At 35.8% G+C, this 21,144-nt stretch overlaps 1 protein-coding gene across 1 annotated transcript in view; it reads right to left on the reverse strand.

Annotated features, from left to right (window-relative positions):
* Window positions 1-18,853, reverse strand: part of adgrl4 (adhesion G protein-coupled receptor L4) — a 33,107-nt gene extending 14,254 nt beyond the window's left edge. The window contains exons 1-5 of the mRNA XM_066692074.1: window positions 18,743-18,853; window positions 18,137-18,283; window positions 4,760-4,909; window positions 4,142-4,291; window positions 2,318-2,388 (exon numbers count right to left, since the gene is read on the reverse strand). Coding sequence (XP_066548171.1) covers window positions 2,318-2,388; window positions 4,142-4,291; window positions 4,760-4,909; window positions 18,137-18,283; window positions 18,743-18,788 — 564 coding nt within the window. The 5' untranslated portion in view covers window positions 18,789-18,853. The remainder of the gene's footprint in view (window positions 1-2,317; window positions 2,389-4,141; window positions 4,292-4,759; window positions 4,910-18,136; window positions 18,284-18,742) is intronic.
* Between the last annotated feature and the right edge of the window lie 2,291 nt (window positions 18,854-21,144).

Genomic DNA, 21,144 nt, shown 5'->3' on the forward strand with positions numbered 1-21,144 from the left:
GACTGCTGCAACGTCTCTAAACAAGCAGAACCAGCAAGCACAGCCTGCAATAGATCCCTGCCTTATGATTTATATTAGACTTGATGGAATGACCAAGCATTAACGAATGACCTATCAAAGATCAATAATTTCCTTGTAGCTGTATGTTGATTGAAGGAGTAAGGTAAGTCTAGATTGCAAATGTGCTCCTGTCAGGAGCAGGGTAATGGGTAAACACCATTGATAAAATATTGTATTCCTACCTTTAGGGTAATGTTTCACATAAAAATGTTATTACAGCAATAATGTACTTCCCACCAAAGAAATTGGATTTCTGATGGAATGTCTATCAAATGTATTCATAATTTGGAGGGCTGGGAGGTTAAGGGGAGGGGGTCCTGTGAACAAGCATCCTAAATGTTTTCCATTCAGGTTTTTTGTACCTTATATGTACCTCAGGCATAGCTGGTACTGGACAAACTCACCTTAGTAACACCTTTGACACTGATTTAAAAAAATATATACAATAAACACACATCCAGACTAAATTAATGATGACAATTGAGAGTTAAAATAAATGTTGTCTTGGTAGTTAACAGATCAATGTCATCAAGAGAAGGTGTGCCCGAATGCCACCCTAGAAACTGTAGCTCTTCTGATTACTGGATTTCACAGTTGTAATATTAAAGCTAGCATTGTTGAATGACTTGAAACTAAAGTATAACACAAGTTACAAATGAGAGGGAGACTTGACTCAAAAAGTAGAATTCTCGATTGACTTCCATTATGTCCTCCTCATTGCCTGATAATTTGATCTATACATCCCCAATCTGTCCAAAGATTGACTTTCTATTTTCAGTCCTTATACTACTTAATTATATTTTGCCCCTAGTGCTGCGCTTTACACTTATTTCTAAATGTGACTGTCTGCCTGACTGTCAGTATACTTCAGAGTGGTGGAGGGCACTGAGTTTCAGAGCTCCTAATTGTTCAAGGTTATAGAAGTTTTGTTCACTTCACACGTCTTTATCTAAAATATGTAGTCCAGCTTTGTGTCTTTTATATAATGAGGGCATGTTCAGGCTTTTTTCCATATTCTAGGACCTGCTCTTCTAAATTAAACAATATAACTAGCCCATTTGCCTTTGGGGGAGATATGTATTTGACAAATAAGCTGCCCATGTGTGATGTCATTATTTTGGGTGGATTTGTATCAGGTCTTTGGAGGTAAAACTGCTGTGGAATTCCGAAGTGCATATATGTCTACTGCTACAGGTCTAAATTTCAGATGGACTGTCAAGAAAGGAAAAAAGAAAGACATTGCAATGCAGTGAACTGTTATCTCAATAGACAAAGCTAAATCGAGAGAGAGCTATTGATTTATATTCTTATGCACTAGTTAAGCTGATAAATAGGTAAACATAATTTCCATAGAAATGTGTTGTTTGTCAATGAGTTTTGCTAATGTACAAGCAAGAATGACTACTTTGTAGCAAATTAGATGATCCTGCACAGTATCACACACAATTTACATCACATGAATGTGGATGCTGTGACTGCTGAGTCTAGGGAAAAAGTATATTGTGAAAATATTGACCAATGACATGCTTTTATGATCAATTATTGGCCTTTCATTGCACCAGTGTGTGCCATTATTGAGTACATATACATTTTTACAACGATCTTAGTAATCTTTTAAATATAATTGTCAAATACATTTCCATAATATTTTTTTCACCAATCCTTTCTTACTCACTCCAAGATAATGACTGTATGTCTTAATATTGTCTTCAACAGTTTTCTGAAACTAAACCTGGTTCTTAGTTGCCTAGAATCTTGAAGAATCGTGAAGATTAATTTTTAGATTTTAATTGTACAGTACATTGATCTCACCAGCAGAGGATAGTAGTTGTACACATATTGCTGCACAGTGGAAAAGCTTGTGTTTTCTGAACTTAGTACCTACATGGTTACTTCTACAATTTTGTGGCAGAAATTAAAAAATAAAAAAAAGCCTGATATCTCTTTAATGATACCCTAACTTCTGTATAAGTTAAGCAGCTGCTAACATGTTCCACCCCATTACACATTTCTAAAGAGTTGCTTTTCTTCTGCGGAACCACATAAAACACTACCAGTTCTTACAAAACAGAGAGAGAGAGAGAGAGAGAGAGAGAGAGAGAGAGAGGGAAAGTGGTGTGAATATATACTACGCATACAAGGGCAAAAGGCAGCTGCTATGTGTTCGCTGTTAGTGGTTACGGGTTGACTAAACCTGAACCCTGGAAACCTGGTAATTGACAATTCAAGGACATGGCCTTTGAACCTCATTACTTACATGTTCAAGTGTTTTGTTAATGCTTCCCAACACACATGTGCTGTTTGTGTGACAGTTTTTCTTTGCACTCTCTGCAAACAAATGGAAACAAATATATTTTAAAAGGACATCAGAAAGATATTACAGATATTACCCTCAATTGAAAAAAGGAAAAAAAATAATGCTTATTTTGAAGGTATTTTATCTTTGGAATTTGAAAACCCAAATGAAAGCCAAATAAAATAATATCAAGTACATATGGTGTGATGTGCAATACTAACTACTGTACAAGGTTCATTAATTAAAAAAAAAAAATCCCAGATTCAATGAAAACAATGCCTGATAGGCAAGACCTACACAAATTTGAATATTCTGTTTTTATTCAGATATAAAATATTTTATTTTTAAAACATGTTGCTGAAAATTGTTATACCATCTTATTACAACTGCACAAAAAACTCTCTAATCTGTACAATCTGTAAATTAAACTTTATCCAGGTATTGTAGGATAATATCAAACAAGAGGATTTTAGGCAAAATGGACATTGTATATTTATATTTAATATTCCTGTCCCTGAGTAGAATTTACCTTCTTTGAGAATCCAACAAATGCAGAGAATATATATCAGTATACCAGTGCAACAAGGACCACACCGTTGTGTTCTCAAGTTTGTCTGCCGTTCACAGGGTATTTTGGCACAAGAACTTTACGATCTCGTGTAATAATGCTCTCGTACATGAGATCAGACTTGTTTTACAATTACCTGTATGAGGGGGATACAGTGATCCGGAGACCATTGACAGTGGGGTGTAAAATAGGGGGGGAAAGATCCAGTGGAGTGAAAGAGACCAGCCTTTTCCAGTTGTTTGCCACCCACCTCAAGCTCTGAACCAGAGTTGGTCAGTTTCATAGTCTGCATGTAAAACGCTAACCTCTTGCCTGCAGGGCTTATCATGTATCGTCTCCAGAGCCCATTTGTGATGTATGGTCACACTCATATTTTATTAATCTTCCCAAAGGATTATTTATCCCTCTCAAGTTCAATATTAAATTTCAAGTAAATGCTCCGAAATTATATATAAATGCAGTATCCTTCTGAAATCTAGCATAATTCCTTACGAAAATAAATGCACAATCACTGCAGTCAATCTTGTATGATGAACACCGATAGATAGCTTCATAATAAACCTTAAGGGATGACTAATACAAAGGTATTGCTCACGCATGTGTAACTGGCTCTATTCCAGGTTCATTTCTGGAGTTTTGCTCATCAGAGTAAAGCCTAGCACCACATACATTTGCAGTGGAAAGGCAATTATTTGTAGCAGACATTTGGGAGACAAACTTCAATTTTTTAATTAATGATAGTTGACCGCAACTGAGATTCCTAATTCCACACAAATTTGTGGCAGATGGTTTTGCTCCAGGAATAGGAGTGCCGCAGTTGGAGTCCCTTTTATTAGATACAGTAACCTAGGTAAGATATTAATTCACAGCCTAACAGTGGAGGATGTGGTGTGGTAGGAATAGAATGCAATTTGCACAAAGGTCACTGTAAATGTATTTTAATAAAGGATCTTAAATGCAAAATATGGGATGACTTGATGTATTATAGATAAATGGAATCAAATGCACGTTTGAGAAGAAAAATCGATGTGCTCTCTAATCACAAAGTGAAAGAAGCAACATTAAAAGCAGTCATAATTCATCCTCCTTCGGTAATGTACTTAAGCCAACTGTACATTATATATCCAAAACAGGCCTTTGAGTTCCTGGCAGATCTTTGACTGTGATTTATTTGCAATTAATGTTGCCAAACTGTTTACAAATGGTTCTCTACTCACCTTCACATTGAGTCCCGTCATCCGGGTGAAACTGTAACTTTCCGGAGGATGGTAAATAATCTCTTTGGCAACTGCAGTAAAATGATCCAATTGTGTTGTGGCATTTTGAGAAGGTGCCACAGATTGTAGAATTCTTGCATTCATCGATATCTGCGATGGAAATGAATACAAGCGTGTTAAACGAGTTTGAAGAATGCAGATGTGGCAGTGCACCAGCAAGATTCTGTGGGGTTGACATTTTTACGGTTTTTTTACGTGATGTCAAAAGCCGATGACTGCAGGATCTCCAGCAGTGCTAAAGTGAGATGTCACAATAACATTTCCTAACTGTTAGTGGTATTCAAGGCATATTCAAGTGGAAGTCTTTCACAACAAAAACATTACCGGCTTTATAGGCCTCTATTTCTGCCAGAAGTTAATCTAACATTATGGTGACTTGGCCATTCTAAGATTCTAGCTAGGGTTGTGAGCTCAGGATGAAAGAAGCTGCAGGCTTTTGTGTGAATTGTGTACCAGGTTGACCATTTTCACTGCATACATATAGTATTTCATCGTAATGTGATTTGTTTCTGAAACCTTGAAAAAACCACTATATTGAAACAGAAAAAAAATATTTACCACTGCAAGAGGTACCATCATTGGGTATAAACTGATCCTTCCCATTTGATTTGTAGCCTGTTACACAGGTGCAGTAATAACTCCCAACGGTGTTGGTACAGTTCGCAAGTTCACCACAGATCTTTGTTGCATTTTGGCACTCATCGTCATCTGAGGATAAAACACAGGACAATAAACTAAAATCGTCAATGCAGTTAAACCTAATTTCAGATTAAGAATTCTTTACAAAGTAATGTTTTTCTGAAAGAATATTCTATCCACAACTAATCATCTTAAGTTTTATATAATATGCATATTTGCTCCATGTCAAGTCCCTACCTTGCAGAGTGCCTTGATTTGGAGGAAGTTGGCCTCAATTGACACGTCCTACCTGCTGGCATTAGTGTGATTCAAACAGTTTCGGCTTCATTCACTCATTTGTTCACAGACAGCATAAAAATTACTTATTACATTACATTTAAACCATAATGAAAATGCATATACACAGATCAGCCATAACATTATGACCACTGACAGGTGAAGTGAATAACACTGATAATCTCGTTATCATGGCACCTGTCAGTGGGTGGGATAAATTCGGCAGCAAATTTTGTCCTCAAAGTTGGTGTGGTAGAAGCAGGAAAAATGGGCAAGCGTAAGGATCAGAGCGACTTTGACAAGGGCCAAACTGTGATGGCTAGACGACTGGGTCAGAGCATCTCCAAAACTGCAGCTCTTGTGGGGTGTTCCCGGTCTGCAGTGGTCAGTACCTATCAAAAGTGGTCCAAGGAAGGAAGGTGTCAGAACTCACAGTGCATCGCAGTTTGTTACGTATGGGGCTGCGTAGCCACAGACCAGTCAGGGTGCCCATGCTGACCCCTGTCCACTGCCGAAAGCGCCTACAATGGGCACATGAGCATCAGAACTGGACCACGGAGCAATGGAGGAAGGTGGCCTGGTCTGATGAATTACGACTTCAGGGTGTTGACTTGGCCTCCAAATTCCCCAGATCTCAATCCAATCGAGCATCTGTGGGATGTGATGGACAAAGAAGTCCGATCCATGGAGCCCCCACCTCGCAACTTACAGGACTTAAAGGATCTGCTGCTAACGTCTTGGTGCCAGATACCACAGCACACCTTCAGAGGTCTAGTGGAGTCCATGCCTCGATGTGTCGGGGCTGTTTTGGTGGCAAAAGGGGGACCTACACAATATTAGGCAGGTGGTCATAATGTTATGGCTGATCGGTGTATGTGACGTACATTGATTAACACAAAAGGTGTGTCTCTCCTCTCTGAATTTTATTTCGTAGATATCCAGTGTCTGAGTCGGGGCTGAGTGGCAGAATAGAGTTTGTGTGACACTGCCGTTTGCAGTTTGCATTGTTTTGATTTGCTAGTAAACCCTGGTGTCTGACAGTTAAGTGAGTGATTTATGGCATGTGTGTTTTTTTCAGTTGAAATAAGTGAGTGTTTCTTCTTCAATTAAACATTTGGTGATGAGAATGGCTGAATGTTTGATATCACCACTTCTGCCACTCTTCTTCACTTTCCACGGTGAGCTGCCGATGAATTCAATGGAAAGCCCGCTGTGGGAGATTTGATCATGTGGTTGGCGGTTTCTCTCACCGACAACTGCGGTACAGAGATTCTACATGTCACTTCCTCCTGGGAACAGAAGTGGATGGCTGTTTTTGAGGGCCTCCCTTCATTCACAGATCAGCCCCTGTTGGATCCGGCTGTAAGGCCAATGCTATAGCCACTGCATCAAGTTCGTATATATATATTTGTCACAGCTGAACTCCGCCTCATGCTGGACACTGACATCATTGAACCCTTAAATAACTGAGGAGCTCACCACCAACTTCTGTGGGTCTACTGTCTTCTCCTAGCTTGATCAAGATTATCTACAGGTACCCCTCCACCCCAACAACAGGGACCTCGCTGCATTTGGCTGGGAGGGGTAGCTATCTACCTATATGACATTGTGGTCCATGACACCTGCAGTCAGCACCTGCACAGGGTATGGATTGCTGGTATCAGCACTCCAGCAACACAATCTCACCCTCCATGGTGAGAAATGTGTGTTTACAGCCCCTGAGGTCGAGTTTGTGGGGTTTCGCCTGTCTCCCAAGGACTTATCTCCACTGCAGTCCAATGTGGATGCTGTACACCGCAAACCTGAGCCCTCAACTGCCACAGAGCTAGCTTCTTTGGCCTTGACCACTTATCTCAGTTTTCTGCATCAGTACTCAACCACATGTTTTTTTCTAATGTAATGACAGCATAAATGTCTTCAGAAACCCCTTTGAACACTGGACCGACCCAGAATTTCTGTCTTTCTGTGTACCTTTACAGACTACTGCTCATCCGTAGAAAAAAAGCTATCCTTTACTAAGTAATATTCATAGGCACTTATCAATAAAGAAACATGATGATGCTAAAAATGAATGTGCTTTGCGAGTGCATGATTGAGGATTAACTCTTGTTTAGTAAATTTTAGCTGAACCTCCAGATTGCTAAATGCTGTAACACTGATGATAAACAAAAAAGATAATGGCAAAATGTATAGTTTCAATGCGCATTATGCTCAACTTGAACTAATCCTAATAAACCCTGTCACCAATGAAATGGAGGCCAAATCACTTCGTTATATGGATTTTAAGAGCCTTGCATTTGGGTATTATAATACACACTTTTCTAACTTATTTTAAATGAAACGGTTCCTCTTACATTCCTAATGCTATTTCTTAACTATGTATAACTATGTAACACTCATAACTTTGTGTTTGTTGACAGACTTTTTTCTAATTTTTGTTTTACACATAACAATTTGGCCTCGGAAAGAGAACCAATGAATGAGCAGAATAGGGTGGTATTATATAATCGGACATACTTTTGTCCCATAGCAAAATGACTGTCATTCTTTGAGTAATCTAAGTATGCATCCTGATATCTTCTTTTATTATAATAAGGCTGAAATGTAATTATTTTCAGTAAATATATACATTGGAAAAGGTATTTGTATTTTAATATGGCCTTAATAGGAATCCTTGCTGCAGGGTAATTGCGCATGCTGCTGGTATTGTTTTAAACTTTGCTCCAAAAGACAGGTAAAATGATAATTTTGATAACAATATAGAAAATGTGCTTCTAAAGCAAAATTACCATCAGTAAAATGCTTACCCTGAGGGCAACAATCTCTTCATAGACACACTAGCATATATACGTACCTTTTAATGCATTTTAATAAATGCTAATGAGGTAAATTATTTTCAACACTTTAGATTTGCCTCTTATACAATATCAGAATCTTTTTTTCTTAAGGTAACACTTTTTCACTTTAGCAAATGGAATCGCAGCACTTGCTGTAGTACATACCAATCACTTAAACATCACAATATTTACTACATTTCAGTTGATACAGTATGTACTCTACTTTATTACCAACTGTGAAGAATTGCAACATAGATTGTGAAGGAATGTATTTTAATTGAGTGTTAGGACCTCTAGAATACTATAGTTAGAACAATAGTTTACTTTCTCTTATTAGATTACTGCTTTGATAATGTACTGTGTTGCTTTAATTGTACATCATCTGTCAGTATATGGCTAAACCATTAGGAATTTGTTAATTGAGTTCATTAATGGCATACCTATACAGCCACAAAAATATCTTTCACATTTAATAAATTAAGCTCTTCCCTGTTTATGGCAAATTAATTCATCTTGACAAATTGGGATAATTACCCATATTTTTTTCTTCTTTTAAACTCCCTCAATAATGTAAGGAATAATCTTTAACATTGTCATACTACATGTTGATTAACATTCTTCCCAAAATTAAAAGGGTAATTATACTCCATTGCAATACTCAAAATAACCTTTGGAAAATGTCAAAATGAATGTTTCCTTCAGTATCCCATACTTTATCAATGATAAATGGTAATGGCTCCTTAGGAACGGAGTCTAGTCACAGATGTTTGAACAACTGACTGTACCATTAATTGTAAAATAACATATAAACCTTTACCAGATCCCCATCATAAGCAGGTGCTACAGTTCCAGTGTATTTGAATTAACTCCATGTTGTCAAGTATAATCTTCCTGACACAGCCTCCTACAGAAAAAGGTGATATCACTTCAGTATGTGATCTTTTCCAAGTGTTGTTCACAGTTTTTACATTGTCTAGTTTGTCAAGCATTTTTTTTTTCTGAGCACTGAACACAGGTACTAGTGTTTTGCCATCATTGGGGTCATTGCACAGTGTTTTCCTAATTGCAGGTGTCGAAAACACATTTCTCTTCCTGTCTGGGGTATCTTGTGGAAAAAGTGTGCTGGGTATGGGATATCCTCCGCTTCCTTAAATGGGAGGTGATGATTTTTCAAGGAAATATGTGTTTAATTTTCCAAATCTGAGGCCCCATTGTTGCACAACATTGTTTTTCACCTATACTGTGGCACCAGTCCTACAAAAGTCCCCAAAATGTGTCCAGATTCCATGGGAGTAACTCTACTGGGGACTCCCTTTATCCAATGAGGATTTGTTTTGGCCGTCGAAAAAAAAAAAAAAAGGTTATCACCACTATCGTTTTAAAAGATAATTACGTAACAGATATGGAATTTGGAAAACGTATAACATTCCCAACTGTTTACTTTTATTATTATTGAAGCCAATAGTGAAGTTATCCTGATTCATTTCCCAGTGTTGGATAGGTTCCCAGAGGGAACGGAGGATAAAAGTGACTAGTCTGCACCAGACACAGACTGGTAAAATGAAAACCCGCCCTCGTTTGTCTGATCACTCAAGGTCATCTGCTGTTTTAGCTTCATTAAGTTGAACCCATCCGATAGCAAATATGATATGCAAGAATGGCTGCTTCTGTTTGAGCACAAAACTCTTTCAAACATCACTGATAGTAAGTAGACTTATACATTACAATTATATTAATAGAGTTCCATGTAAAAAGTAATTTCTAGATTCATAATAATTAAAAAGGATAAAGGATAAACATCTTGTGTCAAAGACCTAGAGTCCCAACAGTCCTCAACTAAAACATTAGGTCATGTAAAATATGTGCCGTTTATTATTGTATTAGCAAAAACTATCATTGCAAGAATATTTTAACTTGAGGTTATAGCATATGGTGTGTGATTAATGCTCAATAATGAAAATTCCCTACAAGAAAGTGATGTGGCAAGTGATCTTACTAGCCAATATACCTTGTCCCACATAACACATTTTTAGCTGTTTGAAATATGCACACTACAAATAAATATTTTGTTGTCTTTTGGGGGAGACTTTGGTACACTTTGTTTTACAGATATGAAAAAGTAATTTCAACTTCAATATATTTGTAGGTTATTCTTTGGAAATTCCTGCTAGGCTTGTTTTCTGTAATAAAATGTACATGCAACCTTAACATAAGTCATCACCTAATTGTCAAGAAAGCAGGAAATATGAGAGGTGTCTGCAATTTGGAGTAAATGTCAATGCCAAAATAATATCAGTGCAACAGGCCAAAGAAGTATTGTTTGAAACTGTTTGAAAATCCTTTAGCATCAAGAAAATATTTTTGTGACCTCAAAAATAACCCCCTCTGTAAAATAACTATTATCCTAATGCTGTTAAATGAACGGTTTAATATGCTAGTAACTTACTGGTCTTCTCCAGTGATTTGATATTGTTTAATATTGTACAGCATAAAGATGCCATCATTTATCTTACTCAATACAGACAAAAATATGTAAAATACAATTACATACACTTTGGAGGAGGTGGGTAGAGCTATAAAACTATGCAACTTTGTATTTTCTTTTTGAACTCGAGTACAATTTGATTCATATAAGTAAACTTTCAACATGAAAAGATTTGGATAATGTACTTTTTTTAAACTAATATTTAATATAATAATAATAATAATAATAATAATAATAATAATAATAATAACTGTACTAAACCACTGGGGACCCCTTTTGTTAATGTTCTGATGCTTTCTAAAAGTGAATACCTCCCTAGTTTTGCTGTTAGAATTTTCCTCTGGATTTTACTAAGTATTTGCAGATGTGTTGGAAGGCTTTAAAACAAAAGCTTGTGAGAACATTTTAATTTATTGATTTTATCTTAGACCTAAAATATTTTTTCTTTGCCCAATTTCAAGAATAAAATAATTCCTTCCAAGATCACCAGAAGTCCAACATATAATTAAATATAACTCCTCAATGAAGTTAGCCTCAGATCATATAAGAATGTCAACCAAGACCCTCAATTGCAAATTATAAACTCAGTGATGGTGTATTTTCCTTGGCTAGATGAGTTGTTGATAAACTAGGCTTTGGAGCTGTATCTTGAAATAATATTTGATTCTCCAAAACGGTTTGCTGTACATTTTCATTTTGGTCTGGATAATTTTTTAGCTTTCACTCTTGGAGAGAATTTCAGAAAAAAACAGAGCCTTGATATGATTGACACCCTCACAGATTACTAGCTTCACGTGCGTGTGTGTGTGTGTGGTTTTTTTTTTAAATAAGAAATGCATGTATCAAGTGCCATCATATGCAGTGAATGTCACTCCTGCAATGTGCAAAATAACACATCCTTCCATGTTTTACAAATGGAATCACAGCCGCAGCTGGGTGCAGTGGTGTGCAATCACTGCTGTGTGCTTTGCTGTACATAATTACAGATTATTTTTTTGTTTTCTAAAATCCAATCGCACTCGTGTAGTCTGTGAATGGTATATACCAACTTTGCTTTCACAGAAAAAAGGCAAAGGGAACTATGCTCAGACTTTCACAGTTTTCTATTATTCCATGTCATTTATTTTTTGCTTTTGAGGAAGATCATTTCTTTAAATTTAGAAAGACTTGTCCCTGTTTTGTTGTATACAGATATTTCCTTTCCTTTCAAAAAGCAAAATATGACAAGGTATAATCCATTAATGTTTCAAAATCTTATCTTTTCCATTATTTTAGCTCTCTTATGATGCCAAACTTTACATAATCTAAATGTATTTCCTGTCATCTTTCATAAGCCGGTATTCTCACAAACTATTCCATAAACCATCAATAACATCTGCTTTGAATAAAATGCTTTTCTATGTAATACTATGTTCTGAAAGCTTTTTTCCTTGTAAAAGTGAATTAAAAGAACTGGATGTTTACCTGAAGTAAGCCTTAATCATTTGTGGAGCAATGGCTGTGTTTCTGAACAGCTTCTGTAACAGTAACACCTGGTGTGATTTAAGGGTTCTTGCTACAGAGAACCAGTGACCTGGACGGTACTGCGCTGAGAAGCAAAGGGGTTAAGCTCTAACTGGAGTGGTTGTTTTTTCATAAAACACAGGAAGGTAACGTAGGGTGAATGTAAGGAACACATCCAGGTGACAAAGTAAGAACATTAGGGCTGACTGTTTTGTGCCAGAAGCTTCTTGATTTTGCCAAAAGTGGAACTTTTCGAAAGATAAACAGGCAGCAAATAAATCAGCCAACTGGCAGCTATTTTTTTCCTGTGGTTTTCAAATGTGAAGCTTCCTTAACTACGCTGGCTGCCAGGTTGTATTATCTATTTATACTGAAGATTTCACAGAGGATTAATTCCATATGGTGACTGTATTTCGCTTTTCTTAAGTACAGCTGTGAAAACACCGCAATTTTCGAGACTTATGTATCAATCCGTACCATCCTAACTTCAGAAGTGCATTTTAATTAGAGCCCTCTGGTGCCAATCTCCCCTTGTGTGCCCAGCACACCTACACAACTGAAGTCCTGTCCAGTCCAGTCCCTTCTGTGTAAACAAAGATAAATCTCACTTTAAGGTGACATGCAACCGAGACACTTTGTATCTGTTAAACATTTAAAAAATAAATAAATACAATTTTAGTCAGATCTCATTAAATAGAATCTGTTGAGAAATTGTATACATCTCATTATTTAACTTTTTCCATTCACGTTTTGTGGAAGAAATGCGAATGATGCTTAAGGTTGTCCTCCAGCTCTTTAAACTGTGTCTTTGGTCTGTTTTATACCCTTATCTGCTGCTCAGCAAAGTGCTATGGAGTTAGTCTAGTAGAGTGAAGCTTCTCAAGAAACTAAAAAAACAAACAAGCCAAAAACATACTAGAAAGGGCTTATGCCACCTATGTTGTTTTTTTCAGTTAATGAATCATTTTTGCTGTTTAATTTACCATTATACAATCCTCTTATCAACCTCTAAAAATAGCTATACATTTCAGTTCCGTCTCATCATGTTGATTTCTCAAATCAATGTTGAATGTTGATGTTTTTAAAGTATTTACTGCTTTTTAGGTTGACTATTGTATGACCCCCCCCTCCCCACTGCCAACACCGCCCAACCTGCTTTGAAACTGCCACACTACCACAGGAAATTATAACCCAAGTGATGCTGCATACAGTACGTGCTGACAAGCACAAAGTATTCGTCATATCTCACCATTTTACTTTTCTCTAGTTTTTGTCAGGTACTACATTATCTATTAGACCACAGAATGTAAGTTTTTCTTGCTGACATAAAAAATCCTGCTACATTAATTGGAGACAAGTAACGTTATGTCAGCAAACTGCTTATTTTTAGAAGTTTGCGTCTGATCCAGAATTGGTCTGTGAGGTGTCTCTCACATTATGAAATGAAGTTTGACAATGCTGAATATATATTCCTAGTTAAAATAAGGCAGTGGTTGCATTTAAAGGTAGAGACTTTCTGAAACAACTGCTAAATTACATTTTTCAGCAATTTGGCATAAACCGTTACTGGCTATTAAAACTCAACTATGATACAGTGTAAGGATAGATACCTGCATTTTTCTGCACAGAAATGTTCAGCTGCAGTATTACATCAAATGTATTATTGATAGGAATTATCGATATAATAATTGATGCTGCTGATTTATTTAGTTAAATATAGTTAACATACGGACAGATTTTAACATTGTGCACTGAGGGGAACTGACAGGTGCTGTTGGGAATCAAACCCCAGTCTTCCCAGCTGTGTACGATTCCGCCATGCCAAAAGGTCCAGACCCCCTGGCAAGGCAGGAATCTGTCAAATTTTTGGAAACGTACGTCTTGTATGCATCTCTGTTGATTATTTATGTATTTCTACCTTAAGTAAAATCACTGGTTCCCCAGTGTCCAACACGGTTCCTACCAAGCTGCAATGTATTGTGTAATTGTACCAGCATCTTCAGCAATTCTTCAAATTAGCTGATTATCTGTCTGTACCAGTTATTTCCAAATGTTTTGCAGATGACGGAATCAACCGTTTCTTTAAAAGCTTCAGTTGATTCTCGGATAAATGTTAATTATGTCCAATTTTAGAATCTGACTATATCAAATAAACAATAAGCATAGCATGTTTTACACTTGTAAATGACTGAAAATGAATTGGCAGTATTCAAATTGTTACATTTTTCTTTTTTTCTGCAAGTATCTGCATTTGTAAAATATACAGTAACAGCTGGACATAAGCAATGCATTTTATAGATGTTGATTTTGGAGTTTATTCTTTGATCATTGTTAGTTGTATTCTAACAATCTGGCTACAATGTTAACCATTTTCATTGTTTTTCTACTTGCAATTATATTTGGAAATATTATTGCAAATGTTAGCTGCAGAAAGCAAACACTATAGTATTTTTAACTTCTGAGATTAATTGCTCATTTAAATGTTACAGTAATCTATATCCTGTTTAAAAAATGCATTGTCTTAATATATGTGCTGTAATTATTTTGTATTCCTCTAGGTGTTTTTTTAAATATGGATCAAAAGAGTTTAGATCATAGTTAAGGCTACAATTATACTGCACTGAATTTTGGATCTACACAATTTACTTTTACACCAGCATGTTCTTTTGTAGAACATTGATTTTTATTCTCCACATACTGCAACCATTATGTAAAGTCCCAATATCAGTTTTCAGCTGAAGCTCTTCAGGCTGAATGGAAACATCTTCAAGCCTACACTTTTACCAATTAAAGAAACATCTTGAATGACCATGAATTTGTTACCAGTATTGCCACAAATTCAATGACAAGTGTTTATAAAAAAAAAAATCATGTGGCTAATTGACATTAATTTGCTAGTAATTGCCAATTGTAATCTCAGCCTAGAATGTAACAGAAAGGAGCAGACTGTGTAATCCACAAAAACTGCAGTTTGAAACTCCTTATCTTCTGCCAAGTCTCTCTCTAGCTTGACAATGAAATAAGAGTTTTGTCAGGCTACTGTCACACAATCTTCTTTTCCTAATTTTTCGACCTGTCCATGTCTCTTCAAGTGTATGATTCGATGACAACAGCACAGAGAGTACTGCTGCGAGAGAATCTCGGAATCACAGAGTGAATGTAGTCTTGGATTTTGACTTTGTTCATTACAGGGAATTTCCAAAATAATTGGTGTTAAATATTCAGCCCCTGAAAATGTCTTTCATTGGCACATGGGTAACTGAATAAGTTGAAGTTCTTAAAAATTAGTTGAGCTCTATAGACAGCCTATATTACTGGGTTGTAATTGTTGACCTATTAAACAGTACAGTGAGCACAATAGGTTGTTTACTCTTTTTTTTTTAAGGAAGATGATGAAATCCTTCCGATAACTAAAACTATTCTATTGTTTCTCAATAAACAATACGCTTTTAATACAAAATGGAGGACAAGAACAACTGGCAAGTAGTGTTTACATGTTTTAAACACATTCTTTTATGGTTAGGTTTATCTTAACATCAATATTATGTTAATCAGCTGAAACGTAACCTGTGCACTAAAATCAGATAAGAGTCCTACTTTTTTAATGGATGGATATTGACAAAAGTTACACTACGAATAGAGAGTGGTGACTACATGTAGGAAGAAGCCAACACAGCTCAACTATATTTTAAATCCTAAGCTTCAAATGTTTAGTTCTTTAGACAATAATACAGAGATTATCCGACTTCCATGTTCTTACACACAACAACTGCTTCCTTCCTTCACATGATTACTATTTTGATTAGCCAAAGAGTTCAAGGTAAAATAATAACAAGGTTTCCAAACACACTGGGGTGTCTTTAACCCCTACTGGGCAAAGTGTCAGATGTTTTCACAGGGTCAATTCTGAATAAAATCAATTTCCTTATCAGTCTTCTGCACACAAGCTGTATGCTCCTTTCAAAAACTGCAAAATGTAATCTGTGACACTGATGTTTCTGATTGCGACCTAATTGAAAATACAAAATGCATAATCCCTGTCCATCTCAAAACTATTTTTAACTTATAACTCGGTTTGGTTTGATATTTTCATTTTTTTTTAAACAAATTTATTTTATTTCCCTGCTATTGTCGTGAAAACTTATTTTTCTGTCTGGTGGGGAGAAAAGTAATTAATTTTAAAACCATCATTCCCTATTTTCTCATTGTAAAGGGGAATAACATCAATACCTTTTCTTTTACTGTAGATCTTTGAGATTGAAAATATGCTTGCGAAGCAGCTTGTTTTTTTAATTGAAACGAAACTGCACATCAGCCTCTATACAAAAAGCATTCAGGTGTGGTCCTTGGAGAACTTTTACATCCTTTTGCTCTGTTTATAACCCTTCTTGGTCAATAACAACCATCAGCACATTTGATATGGCACAATAGAACAGTCTTCTTACTAAATACCCTGGTGAGAAAACCGTACTTACGAAAAAAAAAAAAAAAGCTGCTATGATTTTTTTTTTTTTTTAAACAGATGGAAACAAAATCAATAGTCTAAATCCACACAAAAAAGCAATGGGAATGTAACTCTCCAGTTACTTTGTGGGAAAATGTGCTGTAGATTATGTGAAAACCAAGTTATAAAATAATCAATACAATGAGGGAAATGTCATTTTGTGGTTGAACAAGGAAAATCTTTTTTTTTTGTTATGAAATTAAAAAATTCTATTTGGATTATCGATGGTAAAATTCATTTAAAAATATACTATACATTTTATAGAGTGGTATTTTCACTCTTCACAACTAACATTTATTCATGATTTAATGCTGTATTTAAATATTTTGCTAAAAAGGACAAGTTGCTGGATGTGTAAGATGAACACGCTAGTTCTAAAGTTCCCCAGGGGAGAAACTATTTTAGCAATTCTGTTTTGTCCGGTTCGACAGTCACAGGATGCTGCTGTTGACACCAAAGGAGCAAAGAAAGACTTAGACTTACCAACCCTTGACTCGTATGGTACGGAGAGAGTAGCATGTGTTCAGAATTGATTTGTTAAAGACAAGCCTAATTAACTCATATTTTGTCCTGAAATATGGAGCGATATTTCATATGATTAAGTTCTGTACAGTGTTTGCATTCACAAAATGTGGGCTAATGTGCCTTAGAAAGGACTTACAGCTTGATACACAAATTCCTCCTGGCCAGCCCATAGACATGCCAAAGCATCTGTTAACATCATCTGGAGTAAACTTGGATGTTTACTACATTGTCATCAACCACATCTGAACACTAGAAACTGAGGCCTTTCCTAGATACCACAAACATATGGCAACGAAAATATTTCCAGACTTATTTGCAAAGATTCTTACATGTTCACTACATTAACCAAATACATGCTACCATCCTATAGTTTTGATCACTAAGGTGCTTATAAGGCTAGACGTCACTATGTAATTAGTGTATCAATCCTAGCTTTGCATTTGAGTCAACCTTTCCCACTACATTTCTTAGGGCCCCGAGTTGCATGTAACTCTGGAAGTGAATAGCATAAACTATGTCAGGATTTTTTTTTTTTTTTGTGTGCTGATAATTCATTACGGGTTACGAGTTAAATGGTGTAGAACTTTGACAGATGTGCCTTTAGTGCAAGTAACCAAATACATGCAAATTATTATCCCTGAAGAAAACACTGAAAATGAGGTGATACATCATAACGAGTTTCGATTGGTTAAATATTCAAAAACAAATGATCATATAAAACTGGAAGGTTTTTTGAAACTTTTATATACAGCATAATTTTTACTAGTATACATATGCTTGTGTGTATGTGTGTGTATATGTATGTATGTATGAAGAATACCATAAAATAGTTATAGATCATCAAAACAATTCTATTCACTCAGGTAGAATAATGCAATGCACCAAAGTTTTTTTTTAAAATTATTATTATGTGTATCTTACGTTTATTTTCTCTTTATTTGAAATTCAATTCAGATTAATTCAGTGTGTGGCAAGTATTTGTCATCTTAATTCTGGTTTTGCATTAAGTAAAGAAATGTACCTCAAAAGTATAGAGGATCCTTCTTCAAAATGTTCAGTTCAACTCAGCAGCATTTTAATGACATTTTCAATGTATTGTTTCAGAAAAATGCAGAGTTCATGTCTTACACAAGACTGCTTTTAATGATTAAACTGGTGATCCTTACCTTCACAAAATTTAGTCCCATCACCAGTAAATCCAGACCTGCAGTAACATCCTTTTGATTCATTTCTGTATTCACATTTTGCTTCATGATGGCATGTGGTACAAATGTTAGAAAATCTGCAAGGGTCCAGCACACTGGACAGCCATACTGGAAAAGATATAAGGTCATGTGTCTGTTCACATTAAAATGTTAATTTGATCTTGACAACATAGGACATGGAAAATATTACATTTACAGTATACACTTGCCAGGCAAAGTAAAAAGTTACAGAGCACACATCTTTGGAAATTCATTCTTAAAGATAAAAAATAAGTACTATATATATATATATATATATATATATATATATATATATATATATATATATATATATATATATAGTTATAGCTATATATATATAGTTATAGCTATATTTTCTTAGAATATCTACTGTTTGAATACTCAATTTTATTTGATTACAATTATTTTGTAAATCACAAGAATATCAGACAACTAAAAAATCTTAAACTGTTACGTAGTAGAAATTAAAACGTTTTGGCATACGCTATGTAACAGACACGGCACAAAACATATCAACACAATAATGAATAAGGAATGCTCACTTACCCACTAAAACGACAAGTTTCATTGGGGACTTTAGAAAGGATTCCATTCTTGCCACGAGAGAGGATAACTTTTAGCAGAAACTTTGCTTTCAGTGACGCAGACCGTTTCCGTGCATCAGTTTTCCTGTTTCCCGCAGCCTGACCCTTCCCTGTCCTGCCCTTTCTTTTATCAGCTTCCTTAGTCTTCACTCTACAGGATGCACCATCATCCCTGTACTCGGCCATGACGAGTTCATAGCCCAACAAGCCATCGACATACAAACACTGTTGTTCATAACAAAACAATACCAACATGAAGGAATACTTTCTTAAAATGTAGCACTGTTGGTGCATTGCTAAACATATCATGCACGTATCACATAAATATTTATAACTGAACATCTTCCCCCTCTTGAAACAACTTAATACATCTTTATAACTTAAAAATTATCACCAATACAGTTCTCTTTCACTCTGCCTCTGCCATCTTACATATCACACACTCTTAGATTCAGCTACATCCTTGCTGTTAAAGTATATGGCAGTTGTGATTCAAATGTGCTGTAGTTGCTCCTTTAAAAAAAGTTTACTGTACTATACCATTTTTAAACCACACTAAAGTGTAGGAAAGCAAAGTAACATCATCGTAAAGCATAGAGAGGTGTTGCTATGATGCACACCGTGGTAAAACAATAGAAAAACACTGCCATGCAAATGTAGTGTGTACATACTTGAATTGTATGTTCTACTGTTTTTATGCAAATTTGTTTAACTACTCTTCGTTTTTGTCACTTAATTTCCTTGTAAGTTTAACATGCACAGAAATAGAGTCAGTCACCTTGGATAAGGGTTTAAACTCAAAGTCAAGTAGATTTTGAAAATCATCACAATCTAATATCGCTTAAAAGTATAAGAGCCATATTCTGAAGACAACTTCTCCAGAAGAATAGGTCAGGTTTCCCCATCAAAGGTCAGGCTGTTTTCTTGATGATTTTCAACCCTGCTCTGGATCATTATGCTCAACCAGTTTAATTAGCTCCTAAAGCTGATCATTTCATTTTTATTTAAATCATCTATCCGTTTAATTCTAGAACACGGATGTGCAAAGCAAAGATGTATTGTGGAACTCATTCCAAGAATCCTTTCCCTGTACTCCACAAACCGCAACAAACTTGCATACTGTAAATAGAAAATACATGCCGATAAAAAACAATGAAACTCTCCAGTGGGCCAATATCATTGCACTTCCCCCTTCTCACCTAAGTAAACAAGGAACAATACGATCTTCAGGGAGTTGTTGTGCAGACGTGCACATTTTCAGATGTGATGTTCTCTACAGTGAGATTGATAGTTCAGGGTATGTAGAAGCTGCTTCTGAACCCCACTGAGATTTCATTGTTTCAGAACCTGAGCACACCAACACAGCCGGTCAGGTGCACAACCGTATATTGCCATTCTGAGAAGTGCGAAAGTATATAGACTTTTCTCACATCCTAAGCCCTTCTGTCTCGGCTCTAAAGAAAATCTGCTGTCTTACATAAAACCAAATCTATATTGACGAGTGTAACACCACATAGTCACAAGGGCTTTTCAATTTATCCATTGGATGCTCCCATGATACCCTATTCCACAAGAGCAGTTCTTATGTGTAAATTGGACAAGGTAGCTAGGTGAGTGAACCTCTCAGAGCTTGGGCAGAATTCATCACATTCCCTGTCATTTTAGTTCGTTTATAGAGGACTGAGATGGAAACGGCTCTGGGTTTCCCTTACCTTTCTTTTCAAGCTTATGTATATATTCTATCCTGCAGCAATTTGAAAACAGAATCCAATTAGTATTGCGTACTAGGATCATTATTTTTACAATTTTTTCACTCAGACTCAACTTACTAAATACCTTAGTAGACAGCAATAGTGTCTTATACAAAAACTAAAATGTATTAAGAGACATATATCGATATATGTGTTAAAGATACACATATATAACCTCTCATGTATTTATTTCATATCAGTGGCTTTATTGATTGTATCTGTTTGGAACAGGAAATTAGTATTGTCTTTCAAGTATGCTTCTATTCTTTCACCTTTTCTTTAATTGTTTTGGAGTTTGATCGGCTTGCTGGACAATTTCCCCCCCCCAATTTTTTTTTTTTTGGGTGGGGAATACAATTATCTTATTTGGAAAACATAACGGGGGGTCAGCATATCTCTCAATTTCTCAATTTCCACATCTCCATTGGTTACTGGTTGATATCAACTTAAATCCTGGTTATTTTATTGATCAGCTTACCTGAAGACGATGGCACAGTTATCCTTTCAAATCTATTTTTAGTAAAGAAAGTTAACACCAGTCTGTTGTTTGAATGTTTCATGACCACCCCAATTTTAAATAATGAAATGCTATTCATGGAATTTAAGACAAAGA

This window comes from Amia ocellicauda, chromosome 19 (assembly GCF_036373705.1).
Source record: "Amia ocellicauda isolate fAmiCal2 chromosome 19, fAmiCal2.hap1, whole genome shotgun sequence".
In the NCBI taxonomy this organism is placed as follows: domain Eukaryota; kingdom Metazoa; phylum Chordata; class Actinopteri; order Amiiformes; family Amiidae; genus Amia; species Amia ocellicauda.